At 35.6% G+C, this 20,115-nt stretch overlaps 2 protein-coding genes across 3 annotated transcripts; one reads left to right on the plus strand and one right to left on the minus strand.

The window, feature by feature from the left end:
• Positions 1–4,825: 4,825 nt before the first annotated feature.
• Positions 4,826–13,190, minus strand: LOC309512378 (myoD family inhibitor). Its single transcript, XM_082187919.1, has 5 exons — positions 13,037–13,190; positions 11,015–11,153; positions 10,750–10,881; positions 7,763–8,005; positions 4,826–6,321 (listed from the first exon to the last, which is right to left on the minus strand). The coding sequence occupies exons 2-5, from the start codon at positions 11,130–11,132 to the stop codon at positions 6,062–6,064; spliced, it is 753 nt and encodes a 250-aa protein (XP_082044045.1). The 5' UTR covers positions 11,133–11,153; positions 13,037–13,190; the 3' UTR covers positions 4,826–6,061.
• A 790-nt stretch (positions 13,191–13,980) lies between these two features.
• On the plus strand, positions 13,981–19,997 carry cxxc1a (CXXC finger protein 1a). Of its 2 annotated transcripts, XM_082189154.1 has the most exons (16): positions 13,981–14,201; positions 14,759–14,871; positions 14,976–15,076; positions 15,224–15,351; positions 15,477–15,632; positions 16,067–16,120; positions 16,348–16,491; positions 16,647–16,754; positions 17,575–17,762; positions 17,847–18,054; positions 18,158–18,265; positions 18,389–18,438; positions 18,963–19,059; positions 19,143–19,295; positions 19,484–19,631; positions 19,733–19,997. In XM_082189154.1, exons 1-15 carry the CDS (start codon positions 14,199–14,201, stop codon positions 19,628–19,630), a joined length of 1,758 nt encoding a protein of 585 aa, XP_082045280.1. In that variant the 5' UTR covers positions 13,981–14,198; the 3' UTR covers position 19,631; positions 19,733–19,997. The 2 variants fall into 2 exon arrangements, with proteins under 2 accessions (XP_082045280.1, XP_082045281.1); XM_082189155.1 differs by lacking the exon at positions 16,067–16,120.
• Positions 19,998–20,115: the final 118 nt, after the last annotated feature.

Below are 20,115 nucleotides of genomic sequence, written 5' to 3' on the forward strand. Positions count from 1 at the left end.
CTTGGCTAGCTTGTATGAAGTCAAAAGAAAAAGAAAGTTCTAAATACTCATAAAAGTTAATTTGAAGTAATTTAAGTTTGCTCTACTCAAACCAATTAACTATTTTGAGCATTAGGATTTTTTTTTATTTTTTTTTTTTATTGAACTCCTAATAAATTTAAGACCATACAACAAGTACTTTAATTAATTTAAGTTTGTAATTTAAACAATCATAATTTTATGCATTACAGTAAGGAACACAATTTTCTTCTAAGAACTGGAAAATGTAAATGTGACAAAAATCATAATGCAAAAAGTTGTTGTTTTTTAAAGAAATGGCCAATCTAAATAGGCTTTTATAATTTTTTTTTATTATTTACAGTGAAATATAATCTAGACATGCACTGTAAGAATAAATTAACAGTACTTTTTTACCTTAAGCTTACGGACATTTCTTTCAACCCTAAAACACAACGATGCAAAATATGCAACAAACTTAGGTAAAAAGGGTAAAATTCCTTCACATTAACAGACTTTTCTTAGAGTGTGTTCTTGACAAGTTTTGTGAGATTCACTAAATAGCATTCACACACTGTGACTTATATTGGACCTAATGTTTGAGAATGAAACATCCAGAAGTTGCTCTTCGCTCGTTTGTCCAGCAGAGGGCAGTGACATCTCACGCCTTTGTGTGTCAATGACGTCACATCGTTTCAAAAAAAGTCGTGTCTTCAATTTATTTTATTTTTATTTTATTAGTAATTATGGATTTATTAGTAAAACTGCAGGGAGTTCTGTCGTCATGTTGTCACTTCACCTCTCTGTTGTGTGCGTGTGTCGTTGTTTGTCAAACACAGCGCTGAATGTGTGTTGGCTTTAGCCCGAACACAGAGAATAACGCCATATTATTGTTATTCCAGCTCTCCGCCACCCTGCTATAAAATGTGTTTCTGTTTCTTCTGAAATCTCACTTCCCCATATTAACTGTGTTAGTTTTGGATGAAACCTCGAGCCCACCCGCTGTATGGCTGTAACTCAGACCTGCAGTGCATTCTGGGTAGATCTTCTAGATTGTGTGTTTTAATAGTTCACTTGATCCTTCATCAGGGAGTGTTATTTTATCACAGATAGGATATAAAGCACTCGGACGGGAAGTGTCCTCTTTGTCCTGAGATGAGATGCCAACGGGCCTGTTTTTATTAGCACTTGTGCCAGGCCACAATTATTTCCCAAGTGTGAAAATAATCAGGATCTCGGAGTAATTGAAACGTAAATCATAAAGAAATTGCCTGTAATAAAATAGAGGCCAAGTTGCATAAGCAAATTACTTTTTGTTTGCACAGGTGGGTACAATTATTTTGTTAAATTAATAATTGACTTCCATATTATGCATTCAAATTGAAAAGTAAATAAATAATTTTAAAAATTGATAAGTAAATTAATCATTTTATTTTGTACACTTGTTATATATATTTTTATTTTTAATATTTTAAAGCAGTGTTGTTCATTGTTCCTTATTTTTATTGCCTAGCGGTGTTCAAAGAAGAGAAACACCATTAACATAAAGAACTGAAGTATTAATCCTGTGTTAGGTGTGGTTTTTAACCTTGAAGGGCCAAATAAAGGAAGTTATGATTATTTCTTCACCCTTTTTGAATGTTGCGGTGCTCCTCCTCAGCCATGAGGAATCTGCAGAGTTTGTTGTTCTTCATGGGTGAGAGTCTTCACGACGTCAGCACTCTTTCTTCTCCAAAACCTTGAATGAACAAAAGGAGGATTGTGGTCATTCGTCTGGGAGCCCATCATGCCGGCCCGAGGGAAAGACGTCACAGACTACAGGAGACTCGCAACATTCGCCAGATTGCAATGTTTCATTTGTAAGTCATTAAAATAACAGCGTCTACTTCAACCCCATTTCCAGAAAAGTTGGGAATTTTTTTGAAATGCAATAAAATCAAGAATCTGTGATTTGTTAATTCTCTTTAACTTTCTATATTTCTATTTAACTGACGAAATGACAAAGAACAGATTTCCAATGATTTCACTGACCAACTTAATTGTATTTTGTAATTATTATTATTATTTTGATGGCTGCAACACACTCCAAAATGAGGAATGAGGCCTGGCATTGTCTTGTCTCCCAGGAAAGATGTCATCTTGAAGGCAGTTTATGTCTCCGTACAATCCCATTATATGCCTCCACATCAATGATACCTTCACACATGTGAGAGTCACCATGCGTTTGCACTGATGCACACCCGTAGATGTTTTCTTTTGCACCTGTCGCTGATGAAAGTCTGGATGATCCCTTTCGTCTTTGAGACAGAACTCAATGTCCCTGTCCAAACGTGAACACAGCACAGATTCCCACTGTCTTTTGGATCATCTGAGATGAGTTCAGGCTCAGAGAACTCAGCAGTATCTCTGCATTGAATTGATTTATCCTTGCATAACAGAGATTCATTTCTTGGTCCAGACTGTGTTAGGTGACAGCGGTTCTCTAATGTACTCCCGAGCCCACGTGTCTGTGTTTAACACATAGCAGGATGGTTTCTCATGCAGTGCCGTCTGAGGGCTCAAAGGTCACACACATTCAACAGAGGTCTCCTGCCTTGCCCTACACAGACTGAGGTTTCTCTGGATTCACTGAATCTTTTCACAATATTATGTATGGTAGATGGAGAAAGACATAAATACGTTGCAATCTTTCATTGTGAAATGTGACTTTTTAATTGTTTGACAATTCTCTCATGAAATTTGGCACAAAGTGGTGAGCCATGACCCATCTTTCCTCGCTGGAGGCTCTTTTTATACCCAAACGCAACACCCTCAGAAATGACCGATTTACCTTCTTATTGTGGACTGTTTCAAAAGAGTTAACTTGGATATTCACTCTCAGAAAAAAAGGTACAAAAGCTGTCACTGGGACAGTACCCTTCAAAATGGTTATAATATGTACCATTTACTAATATGTACACTTTTGGTACCAATATGTACCTTTGAGGGACTAATAAGCACTCTTTAGGTACAAAGGTGTACCTTTTGAAAAGGTACCGCCACAGTGACAGCTTTTGTACCTTTTTTTCTGAGTGTTCTGTAATATTTTCATTCAAAACTTTTATTTAGCCTCTGTTCCAACTTTTTTAGAGTGAGTTGCAGCTGTCAATATCAAAATTTGTTTATATTTACAAAATACAATTAATTTGGCCAGTGAAAACAATGAAATATTTGAAATAAAGGTTCAAGAGAGAATTAACAAATCACATATTGCGCTTTTACAAAATGTCCCAACTTTTTCTGGAATTGGTGTTGTAAATGAATAAAAGTAAAATATGATCTTCAGTTTCATTTCTGACACTAGTTTACTGAAACAGAAATCAAATCTAAAGATGTAACCAGAATAGCCTCACTGTTCTAGTGACTGGATGAGCTCTGGCGTGACATTTGGGCTTTGATGTAGTGAAACTGTGTTTTGTCTATTTTAGCGCAGTGATGCTGAAAGGAAGCTGCTTCCTGTGAGCGGCGGCGCTTTGAAACACAGGGCAGGAGCGCTGGGTCAGAACCGGACCTGGATTAGGGCCGTGTGGGCCTATCCTGTCGCCCCCAACTGTCATTTCAGTCACTTCCTCCACTTCCTGTTGACGCCACTTGGCACATCTGTACAATAAACACAGCCTTCCTGTCCAGGAGGTAACACTCATCTCTATATACAGTCAACCTCATCACTGTTAAAACTCACAAATATATTGATTTATTTACTCTTTCTATAAATACACTACCATGCAAAAATTTGGGATCGGTAGGATTTTTTAAACTTTAAAAAAAAAACAGAAGTCTCTCATGTTCACCAATGCTAAAAAATACAGTAAAAACAGTAATATTACATTAATATTACAATTTAAAAGAACTGCTTTTTATTTGAATTTATTTTAAAATGTAATTTTCTGCATAATTTCTCCAGTCCTTGGTCCTTCAGAAATCATTCTCATATGATCTAATGCGGATTTGCTGCTCATGAAACGTTTCTCATTATTATATATGAACTTTGATTAATAGAAATTTAAAACAGCATTTATTTGAAATCAAAATCTTTTGTAACATTATAAATATCTTTACTGTCACTTTTGTTCGGTTTATGAATAAATGATGAAAAATAAAGTATAGTTCATTTTAGTTATAGTTTGTATATATAAAAATATAAATGTTTTGCATTTTCATGATTTATGATAAGCAGTCTAATTAGTAATGGCATTTTTTTCTATTTAGGTTTTTACAAAACAGCAGATAGATAGATAGATAGACAGAGATGGATAGAAAAATAGATAGATAGATGAATAGATAGATGGATAGACAGATAGATAGATGGGTAGATAGATAGATAGATAGATAGATAGATAGATAGATAGATAGATGGGTAGATAGATAGATAGATGGGTAGATAGATAGATGGGTAGATAGATAGATAGATAGATGGGTAGATAGATAGATAGATGGGTAGATAGATAGATGGATGGATAGATAGATAGATAGATGGGTAGATAGATAGATAGATAGATAGATAGATAGATAGATAGATAGATAGATAGATAGATAGATAGATAGATAGATAGATAGATAGATAGATAGATAGGTGGGTGGGTGGATGGATGGATGGATGGATAGATGATGGATAGATAGACAGATAGATAGATAGATAGATGGATGGGTAGATAGATAGATGGGTGGATAGATAGATGGATGGATAGATAGATAGATAGATAGATAGATAGATAGATAGATAGATAGATAGATAGATAGATAGATAGATAGATAGATAGATAGATAGATAGATACTTTATTAATCATGTTTATCATCACGATACTTTATTAACATATTTGTTCTACAACACATTTTCAAATATTATACATTGTGGTTTGCTGACTTGTATAATCAGTAAGTCAGTGATACAGGGCGTTTCAAGCTGATGTTTTTATGGCGGGATGCAGGGAGGGATGGAGGTCATCTCAGTAGAGCTTCAGTGGCTTCTGTTGGACACACAGATCTCTGTCCCGCTGCCAGATTCAACATGAGCGCTCTCTCTCGAGCAGTGCCCACTGTCTAAACACTGGGCAGAGTCATCTGGAGACAGGCTGTGAAATTCAACATGCCCAGAGGAATATGCGAACGCTTTATAGTCATCCTGACTGGTTATTTTTGCATCGCTCAGGCTTCCTGCCACACACACTTTAGATAAGAGTGCAGAGAACAGACAGAGAACAAAGATCCTTACGCCTTATTCTCAGCTGTCATGCAAAACGGTTACACTACACAGAGAGTATTACAGGAGATAATTATTACAACAGATGTTTGTTCAAAGCAAATTACTCTCTAGATTTTTTTTTCTATATTGTATAAAATCACAGTTGATGAAGATGTTCAATGCATTAAGGAGTTTATTGCTTCATGCATGCACCTATGCAGGTCGCACATGTGCTACGAAACACTTGCAAGGACGGCAAAAGTATTTTTATTTTAGGCACATTTCTAACCTTACTTAAGTAGAAGAGTCTGACACATCTTTAAGCTTACTAGAGGAAAACTTCTAAACTTAAGCTCTTAAAAGTGCAGAATATATTATTCTACATAAAGCTGGTATGCTCTCCATGTTGTGATCACATGACCAGCTGAATTTGTGTGCATTTTAAGGTAACACTTTATTTTGCAGTGTCCTTGTTACATACGTTACATGTAGTAATAACAGTAAATTATATGCAACTAACCCTAAAACAAAACCTAATCCTACCCTAACCCAAGTACATGTAGTTGCTTAATATTACTCAGTACTTCAATATATAATTACACTGTAACAAGGACACCTTAATATAAAGTGTAACCCATTTTAACATACAAAAAATAACACACTTCAGATGTAAGGCCTGTCTGAAATCCAGAGAATAGCCTCGCACAGAACAGTCCAACTTTGATCAATGCAACAAATTCATTCTTCATATTAAATAAATACAAAATGCGGGATAACGCTAACACATATACCCGACACTTACGGTCCTTTGAGCACTTGATATCGTTCTGTAGAGAGTCCCATTAGGCAGGGAAACAGATGGAACAGCATTCCAAACAGATCTCCAGACAGTCTGAAGACTGGCAACAGTCCTCCAGTATCCCACAATCCAGCAGGGCAGAGCAGGTGTCCTCCGCACAGCACGCCAGACCTCCGGTGGCCGCTTCCCCACAACAGCAGAGAGCGTCACACTCCAGACCGCAGGCCAAACACTGAGCCACGGCCGAACAGCAGGACAGCAGCTCGCAGAACAGACAGGCTAGTATACAGTGCGCACAGCAGTCTGAAAACACAGAAGCGTACACTGTTTGTGGATCTGCTTATCAGCATTCACAGGAAACACTGACATTTGTGCCCTCGTGATTTGTAAACTATATATTTGGATACGTTTGTTTCACTTGTGATGCAAAAGATTTTTGGAATCATTTGGAAGAGCAAAATTTTACAGTATTTTGTAAATACTTGTCACTTACTGTACACTACTGTTCAGAGGTTTGGGGTCAGGAAATGTTTTTGAAAGAAGTCTCTTATGCTCACCAAGGCTGCGTTTATTTGATCAAAATTACTGTAAAAACAGTAATATTGTTATTTATTATTGCAGTTTACAAACTGTAAAATTTTTATTTATTTCTGTTATGCAAAGCTGAGTTTCCAGCATCATTACTCCAGTCTTCAGTGTCACATGCTCCTTGAATATGCATCTAATATGCACAAGAAATATTTCGTTACTATCAATGTTGAAAACAGTGTTGCTTAATATTATTGTGGAAAACGTGATGCATTTTTTTCAGAATTCTTTGATAAATAGAAAGAACATTGTATCTTTTGTAACATTGTAAATGTCTTTACTCTCACTTTTGATCAATTTAATGCATCCTTGCTGACATCATAATAAGGAAGTGACATCATAATTTTTGACCACATTGTTCAAACTTACGCTTCTCTAATAGCCTTTATCAGCATTTAATTATGTTTACACTTATATTACCCTCTGAAAACTCATAGAAATCTTTTGTTTTGGTTGGTTACAGTTTATTTAAAGGTGTCCTTGTTACAGTGTAATTATACAATCAAGAACTGAGTATTAATTAACAACATGTACTGTACTTACTATAGGGTTAGGAATAAGGTTTAGTTACTTGCATGTAATAATGTATAATGTTATTACTATAATAAATACATAAATAAAGTGTTACCTTTGTTTTTCTAAAGGCAAAATTATTGAGGATAAATAATGTGGTTAATATGGCCATTTTTCTTACTCTTTTGTATTTCAAGCACACCAAACCTGAGCGATACCACCAGAATGTACTCATTTATCTGTTTAAATCTTGTAAATTCCTTTAAAGCAGATTAAAAAAATCACACAAACTCATGATATTGTCAAAACATCAAGCCCTCTCAGTATTTAAATTCTCCAGATTAGATTTGGTATCAGCTCGTGTGAGTTAGTCATCAAACAGGGATGTGTGACCTAACGGAAAGAATGATCAAACGCTGACGTGAAGGGACCATAAAACACATGAAGATAAATCCAGCGGGCCGTCCAGTGTCACTGACAGATAAGAGCAGGCCCTATATTTACGAACAGACCAGTGGGCGGAGGCCTCTTTTCAGATATGCCCCAACGTGCTCTAAAAATACATAACATATTGACACTAAAAGTTGAGCATGGACTGAACCAATAGGTGTTTTTATGACGTGTGTTCAAATGCTTTTCTTACCGTCTCCAGCTACTCTCTGTATCTGCGAGGCATCGCCTTTGAAGCTCTGCTGGCTCATGGAAGTGGAGGGTGTGTGTTTTCTGTGAGGGTGTTTGTGTCCATTGCACTTTGCATGTCGCTTGCATTTCTTGTGTGCTGAAGCACGAGGCGTCGATCCTCCTGATGAAGAAGCAGGAGGTTTGCAGATGATAGTGGAGCCATTGATGACTGGAGGAGAGGAGCCATTGGGAAAACTGGGCTTCGCTGAAATGTGTTAAATTCACATTTGAATGTATTAAAATTCAGACAATAATACATTTTAAACACATTACAATTTGTAACATATATATTCATACAAATACATACAATGCAATTGCATCTAGGGTCCAACCGATTAGCATTATCTAGTCTATTAGCAATTAGTCAATTTTTTTTTACTATGTCTGCATTTATTCCTTGTGCTAAAGAATAGTTCACTCAAAAAAGTTTTTTTTTCTTCCATTTTCTTACTCTCATGTCATTCCAGACCCATTTTATTTCTTCTGTAATAATGATGCATTAAATTGATCAAAAGTTTCTTTTTCGAATAAATGAAGTTATTTTTAACTTTTTATCCATCAACGAACCCTGAAAAGAGTTTCCACAAAAATGTTCAGCAGCACAAGTGTTTTCATCATTGATGATAATCATTAATGTTTCTTGATCATCAAATCAGCCTATTAGAATGATTTCTGAAGGATCATGTGACACTGAAAAGTAGTGACAGGAATAAATTACATTTAAAAATATATATTTGTTATGGAGAGACCTTGACGTTGTCTTCCATCACTGTTTTATTGTGTTTTTACAGTTCTTATATATTTTATAATATTTACGTGAGGTTCGCTGTTTTAGCTGAGAGGGCGTGACCTTAAAGAAAGAGCGAACTGCATGCCAGTGCTCATTTTAGCTCATTTTGTTGGTTTTATCCGTCCTATTTATTGTATTTATTGTATTGATTTAACTCTTGTTCTTAATCATCTTGTGTATTTATTTATTAATCATATGGTGAGGAAAGAGTTAAATTGAAAAAAATTATATGCTGAGAACTGTCACCATCCCGCTAGCGGGACGCCTAAGTTAACTTCACTATATTACAATTAAATCCTAATCTAATCATGACAAACTATATATCATTGGAAAGGTCTAAGACTCCTAAATAGATATTTTGGCACTGTTTTTTGTTACAAATTATGTAAGAACAGTAATAGATGAATTTATGACAAGAGTGCACCTCAAAAAATCTACATCATAACAGGAGTTCTGGCGTTTGTCACAAAAAGTCGACGCACACACTTTTAATAATTTGGTTTTCATGCTAAAAGTTCATAATAAAACATATAATATAGTATTTGTCAATAAAAAATTATATAATAATTTTATCCTCTAAAAAATATAATATATATATAGTATCCTCTAAAATATAATATTATCTTTTTTATCGTCTTTTTTATTACATCACATATTTTAGTAGTTATCATAAATTAGGTATCATTTGAAAGCTTACGAACTTGAAATTGGACGTTGCGTTACCATAGAAACGGTACTCTAAATTCTTTTATCGGGCTCCTCCCCTTTTGGGCGTCAACATGTTTCATAATTTATGATCAAAACCTTTTCTAATCTTGACAAAACACATAATTGTCAGAAAGGTCTGAGTCTCAAGGTTCCATATTTTGTGACAGAAGTGATATTTGGACAGATATTTATTAATTTGTTACGGCAGAATGCATACAATTAAATTCAATGGAATGTATGTCACCCGGTGGCTATTTTTGGTACTACGCCTAAACAAAATCTCATGGGAACTTCAATTTTTGTGATATCAACTTCAAATGTGGAGCACAACTTGGTTAGATATATGGCTTTGATTTTATAGTAAAAAATATTTAGTAAAATATATATTTTATATAAAAGAAAAAATATTAAGTACAGTATATTTGATTTACTGAAAATGTAAACTTCCATTACTTTTTCATACATTCTTTTTTTTTTTTTTTTTTTACAAGACCAAACTTAGGTCTATATTCCAAAGCATTCTTGTATTACAACCATTTAAGTTCGAATAGTGCATTTTAATGTCCATTCTCAAAAAGGCGGGTGACAGTTAAGGGGTTAAGGCAGCCGTCACGAGGGGAAGGGAGGATTGGACGGATTGTGTTTTTTGAGGGAATCTGAACAGGGTTATTGTCGCGTTGCGTGAGCGCACTGAAACTCTGGCTTCAATAGGTGAAGAGGAGAGTTTGTACTGTTTTAGCACATAACAGTTCTAGTTTTTAGACTGTTTTTATTGATAACCAGTTTTATTTCTCTTAACCATATTTTATTTGCACATCGGCTTGTGATAAACATCTTTTTGGATGCCAACATCGCCCCGTTTTTTACATCTTGGAGTGTTTCTCCTTGTGACGGCTCGGGTCTCTATCACAATATTAAATAGAAAACAGTTCTTTTTACTGTATTTTTGATCAAATAAATGCAGCCTTGGTAAGCAAAGGACACTTCTTTCAAAAACATTAAAAAAGATCTTAACTTTTGAACAGTAGTTTAAAGGTATAGCGGAGGATCTTTCCAAATTTTAGATAAGACCCGCCCTCTCCACTTTTTGAAAAGTTTGATTGATTCACCAGAATGATTGACAATTAGGAGGACCAATAGTATAGGTTACCCACCAGGAAGTAAAACATCCTCCGCTATACCTTTAACTGGCGAGCATTTATCAAAAGTATTCCAAGATACTGTAAACTTTTGCTCTTCCAAATGATTTTCTACACTGTAAGCTCCAAAAAAGACAAAAAAAGACAATAAAAGTTTCATAACAGACACAAAAACCAATGGAGTTTGGTGTCTCCTTTGGCGTTTCACAGAAAAAAATAATAAGTGGTTGGAACGATTTTCATTTTGGGTTAATTCATTCTTTAAATAATGATAATAATGATAATAATGATAATAATGAAAAATGTAAATACCGTTAACTTTGTCTATTTTGCGTGAAATTGTAGGTATATGGTCTGGAAGCAGTAAAGCATCATCACTGGATGTGACACCGTCTGTCAGGGACTCGTTGCTTCCGTTGTGAACAATCTCAGCCGAGACAGGACCTGTCAGTCACAAATAATGATTTAAGTCTGTCTGAATGTCATGACTATTTCTCCAATATAAATTAAGCATAAAAGCTAAACATGCTGAAACTCTCAAAAATCGACAGATTTGCTTCATAAACATCCCTCTCACCGGTGACTTCAGGTTTGCTGGTGGCCCGTGGTTGTGTTGTGTGGACGTGATGTTCCTGGGCCACGACCCTGTCCGGGACGCTGCCCTGCTGTTGGACATCCATGGCCTCTGTCTCCATTTGAGACGCCTAATTCTAACTCTGAGATGACATCCAGAAAGAGAAGTGTTTTAGCATAGATGGTGTGTAATCAGTCTGGGTGTTGTTTGTGGAGTAGAGTTCAAAATGAAAACCTCTAACATGATGACTTTTATCACCAAAACAGCATGAGAAACACTTGAAAATGTGACCTAAAGTTACCATGAAATCAAAATTGACAATTCTTTTTTTATTTTTTAAATTGCCATGTTTATTATAAATGATTTATCTGTGCGCATTTTTAATGTGCCTCATAAGCTTCAATCAAAACAAGTTGCAACTTCTCTTCTCATGTTTACTGGTGTGAGGGCGGGGCAACCTGTCACTCACATGAGATCGACCAATAGCAAACCACAACCATTTAACCATCCAATCAATACCCAATCGAAAAAAATCAAGCCCCGCCCTACATTTTTTCTTGCTTGAGAAGCAGTTTAACTCACATATACATAACAATAGGGATTAAAAAACTATTGCAACTTCCATTCCATGCCGACTTTAAAGTGCATTAAACAGACATTTGCTTGTGCAGCTTCTCCAAAACTGACCTGAAGTGAGCTGGAAAGGTGACTAATGTGAATGTCCTGTTGAGTCAGACAGAACTGACAATATCATCAAAGCCCTGAGCTAATATGCAGGAGTCACAATAAACATTTTTGCTGGTTGTTTGCTGTTTTAAAGATCTGCCTACTTTTTATCTACAGTTTAATCTACAGAGCATTCACTGTAGGGAATCTCTCTAGTTCAACACTCATCCCTGTCTAACCCTGATTCTGAGTCATTCTATGTCCCCACTCCTCTACTGTAACATTTTTAATGTTTTTTCATATGTGACCCTGGACCACAAAACATGGGTTCATTTTTTTGAAATTGAGATTTATACATCAACTGAAAGCTGAATAAATAAGCTTTCCATTGATGTATGGTTTGTTAGGATATGACATATTTGGCCGAAATACAACTATTTGAAAATCTGGAATCTGAGGGTGCAAAAAAATCGAAACATTGAGAAAATCGCCTTTAAAATTGTCCATTTATGTTCTGCATTTACTTACAAAAATAAATGTTTTATCTATTTACGGTAGGAAATTTACAAAATATCTTCATGGAACATGATCTTTACTTTACTTAATAAGATTTTTGGCATAAAAGAAAAATCTATAATTTTGACCCATAGACCATTGTTGGCTATTGCCACAAATATACCCGTGCGACTTGTGACTGGTTTTGTGATCCAGGGTCACATATTTTGTAGAATGTATCTAAGAAATGAAGTAAGAAAGGCCTATCCGAAGCTGATGAGATTATGTTATACATTACTACTGTAATGTACATATTTGTCTTAAATGAAATTTCTGCTGTCCTGCAGATTACTTTAAAACCTTGACAGTTGCTCTTATTCATTTTTAAACTTTAGTTTTCAACTTTTTAATAATTATAATAACATTAACAAATATTATAGAATACATAACATGATTAATGTCTAATGTATTATTTCATTTGTCTATGCCTTTGAACCTATTCATGTATTTTTTTTATTAAGTATAATTATTTTATCATGATTAATGTATATTTTGGATGTTTAGCAGTCAAGCACAACAAACAGTGACGTAAATGTCAAAATAAAAATATTTCTTGGACCATATCAAGTATATCCTTTCCATATAAAAGGATTAAAGTTTGAGTTTAATTATGCAAGATATCGTTTGTCCAAATTAACCACGTGTTATTTTAAAAATGACAGTTTTGGCACTACATTTGCCCTTGAAAGAGGTAAACAGAAGTAAACTTTCGATAACGTGACTCTGTTTCTGGTGACCCAGAATGAAGCGAAATGACCAGAGCCTGAAGAAGACACAAAAGAAATGAATTTAAGTCTTTCTTACCTTATCTCGAATAACTCCAGTCTTGTACCGAGGACGTTTTAATTCACCTTAATTCAGAATGAATGTGTGATGTTCGCTCGTGAGCGCGAGCATCTGCTTTGACCAGCGCGTGCTGCGAACTCTCGAGCTTGTGCGCGTGCACGACATCCTTCCTGCACTGCAGGGAACTGTTTCATTTATTTCTGATGATTTATATATGGTTTACCTGCAGTACTGGTCCAAAAAAAATAAAAATTAAAAATAAATCATATATAAATTACCTCATGAAATTCTGGTTTATTTGCTGCATGAAGGCATGTTTTCAAACATAGTTTTATACAGTCTATGTTTCAAACACATTCATGCCTGTCATTGAGTATTATCAAAAGTAATGGACGATAAATAATTATTTGTTTATATTACTGATTATATTAACCCACATCTCTCTCTGAATTTTGGCGGTATATAAGAATTAATTAGTCCGTAATTAAATAGCTAATACTCATTTGATTCTAATAGTAGAAGTCTAAATAAACTTTTCAACAATCATATCAGTCAAAATATTAAATCAATGAAAAATACATTTAAAATGCAAAAAAAAAAAAAAAACACAAATTTTTTAATAATATCAAAATGAAATTCTCTACATACTCAGTTTTATTTTAGTCTCACCAAGATACTATTATAGTTTTATTAATATTTTGAAAGTTTTTATTTTTATACTTAGTTTTTTTATTTGAGTTGCATTTTTAGTCTCTTCCTCTATATATTTTTTATTATTTCAGTTTTAATTTTCATTACACCAAGTTAAACTAAATGAAAATGAGAAATGTTGCCTTGAATTTTATATTTTATTTTATTATTTCAAGTAACAAAAATGTTTTTATGTTTTTAGTTTTGTCACCTGTGTGTGGGTGCGGTCACTTACACACACGTCCAATAGGTGGCAGTAGATCGTTTGGTGTCTAAATCGTAGAAGAAGAATCATAGCGGTGGAAGCGGAAGTAAATGTTGTGATGCAGTGTCCTGCTGTGTAAACAAAAGGAGTAAAATAACATTAATTCACAGTACACACGTTTAGTTCACGATGGTTATGACAGCTTATTAGTTTTTGTGCTTCAGATGTTCTGAATGACTGTCGTGACATTCCTTCCTTTTGGACAATAACCGTACAAAATCTGTCATGGTAAGCGAAATATTAGTTTTGCCATTCTGGTTGTTGGTTTTACCCTTATAAGTAGAACTGGGCGGTGCCATGGTACAACTGTACATGCACATGGTACATGTATTACCGTGGTACTTTGATATATACCATAGTACTGATTCTGAATGAACAAATTAATAAACCAAGGCACTTTAAAGAATACCCTGGTTCATGTCCAAAACTTGGTACTTTTTTGTTAAGAGTGTGATAAAAGCCGTTAGAGAGAGAGAGAGAGATAGATGAATGTAATACTATTTAATATAAATGACAATGACAGCTCAGAGTAGCTCTTGCATAAAGAGCTAAAAGAGCATAAATTGTGCCATCAAATGAAGGTTTGGCATCACAAAGTATCAGAGTTTAGTATGCAGTATATAGAAACATATTAAAGTGTGCATATACAGTATATAGTGACATTTAGAAAAATATGAGCAGCACAGAATACAGTAATATAGTATAGGCTGGCAGGGTTACAGGAGTAGTAACATACAGAAAATGTAAAATTGGAAGCAAGTTCTGTTTCTTCTCTTGTGTTTCAGGACAGCGAAGTGTCAGACTTTGAAAAACCTCCCAGACCCGGGATGAGTACAAGCCGGAGCAACGCGCCTGTTTATTGCGTTTGTCGGAAACCAGACATCAACTGCTTTATGATGTAAGATGTGTTTCTATTGAAATGTTTGAATGCCTTTTTTGAGGAGGCTTTTTCTTTGTTAAATAAAAAAAATTTAATTGCATGTTTTAAATTCTTGTAAACAGTGGTTGTGAAAGCTGCAGTGAGTGGTTTCATGGAGACTGCATTAATATTTCTGAGAAGACGGCCAAAACCATCCACGTGTGGTACTGTGAAAAGTGTCGAGGTAAGGACTTTTCATTTGAATTATTGTTTATTTATTTTATGTAATTATTTGTTTTATTTTAGAACATATAAAAATAATAATATTGTATTCATTTGAAATAATTATAGTGTCAATAGCAACCCTGAGTGTGTGCATCCCTTGGTCTAGGTAAAAATAATTCCTTGGAGATCAAATACCGTCCCAAAAAAAGCCGGGAGAAAGAATCAGAGGCAGACGGGACCGATAACCAGCCCGACACACCGGATTTCAAATCAGATGGACGGCGAGGGTCACGGGTAAGATATTCTGATTCATAAAGACTGCTGTCTGCAAATAACCTTTGTGAAGACGGTAACTGAAAAGTGTGTTGTTTGTTAACCCTTTGGACTGACTATGGGGAGTATTTGGGATTTGTCCATAGATTAAGCGCTCCGCTCGCATGTGTGGAGAATGTGAAGCCTGCATGCGCACAGAGGACTGTGGACTGTGCGACTTCTGTAAAGACATGAAGAAGTTTGGCGGCCCGAATAAAATCAGGCAGAAATGCCGACTGAGGCAGTGTGAAGTGCGGGCTAGGGTGAGTTTCACTTTTGTAAAAGAGTCGCTTTGCCTGTGATTTCATCTTTTTTTTTGCCTTTTTATCATACACCTTTATGGTATACTTTAAGGTCTGATAATGTTTTGTTGCCTCTGTGTACAATATGATGCACTCAGCAATTATTCTCAAATGGTTCTGTAAGTTTTAATGCTTTTTCATTGATTTATTGTTAATTTTTAATTTAGCAGACACTTTTCATCAGTACACTAATTACAGAGAAAATTCGTCTGGAGTAACTTGAAAAATCGGCATGAAACGGAATTTCCGATAATCTTTTCTTTTCTTTTGTGACGTATATACGAGTGAAACGGCTTCTCAAGCATGTCAAAATATAGGGCGGGACTCAGTTTTGTTCATCGGGAATTGATTGGATGGTTGTGGTATGCTATTGGTCGATCTCATATGAGTGACAGGTTGCCCCGCCAGTAAACACATCATCAGAGGAAAAGATGATGTCGTTGAAAGAGGTAGGGAAACTTATTTTGATTAAAGATTATGAGGGCACATTAATTTAAAACATAATAATGATGTGCATTAGATAATTTCTAATAAACACTGCAGTATTCCATTAAAAAAACAAAACAAGAATTGTTTTGATTTTTTTGGTGACTTTAAGAATCATCCCTTGTGGTGCTTGAACCTACAACCTTTCAGTTTCCAGCCCTTCTTTTAACCACTATCTTTTATTTTTCAGAAAATGTTGCGAGTGAAGGATGAGGAGTGCTCCATGTCTAAGGGCAGAGACTATCAAGACGGCCCAATGTCTGAAGACTACAGTGAGAATGAGCTGGAGCTGTATCAGCAGTACTGCGCTGGGCAGTTTGGAGAACACAGCACGGTACCTCACATCACACTTCAGCACTATAAAAAAAAGTACCTTTTAAACGACGTTAGCCCACTTCGCTGTCTTGGATGTCTTGGACACCCCTGGATGTATTTCCAATAACCATTGGCAGAAATGGTTGTGTCTGATTTTTGTGTTTTTTTCTTCAGGGTTGGAACAGTGATGACGATGATGGTTCATATGCTGATTCAGCTCTGAGAAAGAGAGCTGTTAAGGTCAAGCACGTGAAAAGAAGAGAAAAGCGATCTGAAAAAAAGGTAAAGACCTAAAAAATATGTGTATGGAATGCTTGTTTAACCCTGTAAAGCCTGACATATGAAATAATACTCAGATAGAAGAAATGTAACAGTTTATTGAGCTTTTTGACAAACAAGTACAAGCTTTTATGGCTCGTATAGGAGAATAAACTGAGCAAAAATATGAAATTTGGTGCAGTTGCTGATGTTTATATGGGCAAAAAGTTGACATTCTGATAGCTTGTAATGTAAATGAGATCTTTATAACAGTATAGCAGACTACTTGCATAATATTCATATCAGTTAGTCACTCTATATCACCCAATAATATGTCTTAGTAAAATTATATTGAAATGCTTAATTTTATGATTAAAGCTCTGTAGTCTTTATTGTGGGGGCAAAATATATAATTCAAAGCAATACAATGATGATTGAGAGATCTTTCCTCAAAAGCCTGATGGATCATATTTAATACTCACTTTTGAAAATGATTTTTCAGAAAAATTGTGTATGGATAATCAAGTAAACAAATGTTGCTTCAGCCCAGTAAGTGTTTATCTCAAAATATTACTAACAAAGTAACAATATAAAACTATTCTTACGTTTATTATAAATTACAAATTATAAATTAGATGACAGAAGGCATGAAGTTGATTGTGTACAACAGGATTTGATTAAGTTTTGATCATGTTGATAATTTTAAGGGCCCTTCGAAATTTGCATATCAAATATGATACAGTGGGTTTTATAGGGTTAATCTTTTAATAGTAATTTTTGGCTTAAAGTAAATCATTGTGCTTAAAATGGAAACTTAAGTTTGGACTTCGTTTTCATTCATAAGAAAGAGGAGAATAAGCCTCGGAAGCACAAACCCAAACAGAAGCACCGCGACCGGGTGAGACACAGCGAGCGGCCAGAGGTTCGAGACAGTGGAGGAGCAAGACAGTGTCTGGGACCCGGATGTGTCGAAGCTGCACGCACCAGCTCCAAATACTGCTCTGATGAATGCGGCATGAAGCTCGCTGCCAAGTAAACCTGGAAAAACTTTTACGGGTGTAGAGTATGTTGGAGATTAGACAGACTCTGAATATTTGTGCCTTTTTGTCTTGCCAGTCGAATCTATGAGATCCTGCCCCAGCGTATCCAGCAGTGGCAGCAGAGCCCGTGCATTGCAGAAGAACAGGGCAAGAAACTTCTGGAGCGAATTCGACGTGAGCAACAGTCGGCTCGCTTGCGACTCACTGATATGGAAAAACGGTTCCATGAACTGGAGGGTATCATCGCTAAGGCCAAACAGCAGGTCGTACAGTACGATGAAGAGGTGAGAGATCATCACAACCATAGTTTCAGTATGACATATGCACTGCTGTAAACACTGCAAACGCATTACACTGTCCTGAACATTGCTTTTCTTTTCCCTGAAGGTCAACGAGGGTGATGACGACACTGATTTGCAAATCTTCTGTGTGTCCTGCAGTCACCCAGTTAACCCTAAAGTGGCGCTGCGTCACATGGAAAGGTGCTATGCCAAGGTGTGTTGTCTGTTTTTTATAATCATGATGCATGGTCCTTTAAACTGTGGTCACGTTTTAGTGTTTTGTTTTTAAAATGATGTGTTATGTTTTTTAATAATGTCTTCTTTTCCTTCCATCCAGTATGAGAGTCAGACATCATTTGGCTCCATGTACCCCACACGCATAGATGGGTAAGTAAAAAAATAAATAATTTTAAATAATAATTCTAAATAATTGTATTACATAACTACTCTGCCGTGAAATAGTTTGGGGTTAATAAGGTTTTTGAAAGAAATTTCAGTAAACACAGTAATATTGTGAAATATTACAATTTAAAATAACTTGTTTTCTAATATATATAAAAATTTAAATTAGATCTCTTTAATGTAATCATTACTCCAGTCTTCAGTGTCACATGATCCGTCAGAATCATTCAAATATGTTGATTTGCTGTTCAAGAAACATTTCTTATTATTATATTAATATTGGAAAATGAGATAAAGAAAATTCAGTATTCAATGATGAATAGAAAGAACAACACATTTAGTTGTTGGGGGGGTTTGTGCCATCTCCCAAAAATGAGTTTTTGCCAAATGTTATGTCTGCATTTCTTCTATTCATCTGTAAAATGAGGGAAAGGTTACTAAGTGCACCTTTAATGCCTGTTAAAAAAAAATCGAATTTTATTTCTGCTCTTTTTCCTGCTTGTATCTAGTGCTACACGGCTCTTCTGTGATGTTTACAATCCACAGAGCAAAACCTACTGTAAGAGACTGCAGGTTCTCTGTCCAGAGCACTCCAGAGACCCCAAGGTCACTTTAATTTGATACATGAACACTCAATTTGCATAGATAATTAGAGACCGTATGCATAAATGTGAATGTCATGCGTGCAGGTCCCTGCGGACGAGGTCTGTGGGTGTCCACTGGTTCGTGATGTGTTCGAACCCACCGGAGAATATTGCAGGGTGTCCAAACGCAAGTGTAACAAACACTACTGCTGGGAGAAACTCCGCAGGGCTGAAGTGGACCTGGAGCGAGTCAGAGTGGTCAGCGCGTTACCTCAGCCTGTTACCTTTGCAAAGGAATCATTTATTTGAAGCAAAGAAATGTTTTTACTCAAATGGATTAAGATGTTGTTGCTTTCAAGACAGCTGATGTTATTTTCACATTATTGTTCATCAATCTTACATTTAATCTTTCATTAATTTACTCATTATCTCTTTTATTCCCCCAGTGGTACAAGTTGGATGAATTGTTTGAGCAGGAGCGCAATGTCAGATTGGCTATGACGAATCGTGCAGGTCTCATGGCCCTCATGCTGCACCAGACCATTCAACACGACCCAATTACCCCAGACCTGAGAACCAGCAAGGACAGATAAGGTTCCTGTCATTCCCTTTTATTCATCTATTCCGTTTGCACATGATGTTCAACCATGAAGCAACCCTCCTGACAATCTGAGGTTTTGTCTTTGATCTTACAGGGAAAACGTACAATTGCTGCTGAAGTCACCTCACATTTGCGAAGATTTGTCAGAGTCAGTGTCTTAGCAGTTGTTTGTTGAAACTGTATTTCATGTATGACACTCATCTTGTTTCTGTTTTGTATTTGCATTAATGTAACCCTTGGCTTCACTCTTTGAATGGTGCTGCTGTGACCCCACTGGTTTGTTGTGCTTAAAATTTTTAAGATTTTTAATTAATCTCATAACCCTGTATTGTGCATTAAAAAAAAATCATCTAGAGATATTTTGTAGCTTGTGAAATGTCTTCTATTTGTCTTTATTTATTGTGCCTCTACACAAAGGAATTGCTATCATTAAGGACCCTACAGTAGTTTGTTGGGTTGATATCCCTTACGAAAATG

Source organism: Leuciscus leuciscus (assembly GCF_965113295.1).
Source record: "Leuciscus leuciscus genome assembly, chromosome: 13".
Taxonomy (NCBI): Eukaryota; Metazoa; Chordata; class Actinopteri; order Cypriniformes; family Leuciscidae; genus Leuciscus; species Leuciscus leuciscus.

What these genes read in the sequence shown, in the direction of transcription:
- cxxc1a (XM_082189154.1), top strand. An exon ending in AAAAGCGATCTGAAAAAAAG is followed by an intron (nt 16,755 to 17,574) that starts GTAAAGACCTAA and finishes TTCATTCATAAG; the next exon opens with AAAGAGGAGAATAAGCCTCG. An exon ending in GGCATGAAGCTCGCTGCCAA is followed by an intron (nt 17,763 to 17,846) that starts GTAAACCTGGAA and finishes TTGTCTTGCCAG; the next exon opens with TCGAATCTATGAGATCCTGC.
- LOC309512378 (XM_082187919.1), bottom strand. Translation starts at nt 11,132, where the DNA reads ATGGAGACAGAGGCCATGGATGTCCAACAGCAGGGCAGCGTCCCGGAC. An exon ending in CAGCAAACCTGAAGTCACCG is followed by an intron (nt 10,882 to 11,014) that starts GTGAGAGGGATG and finishes TGTGACTGACAG; the next exon opens with GTCCTGTCTCGGCTGAGATT. An exon ending in ACAGAGAGTAGCTGGAGACG is followed by an intron (nt 6,322 to 7,762) that starts GTAAGAAAAGCA and finishes CTGTGTTTTCAG; the next exon opens with ACTGCTGTGCGCACTGTATA.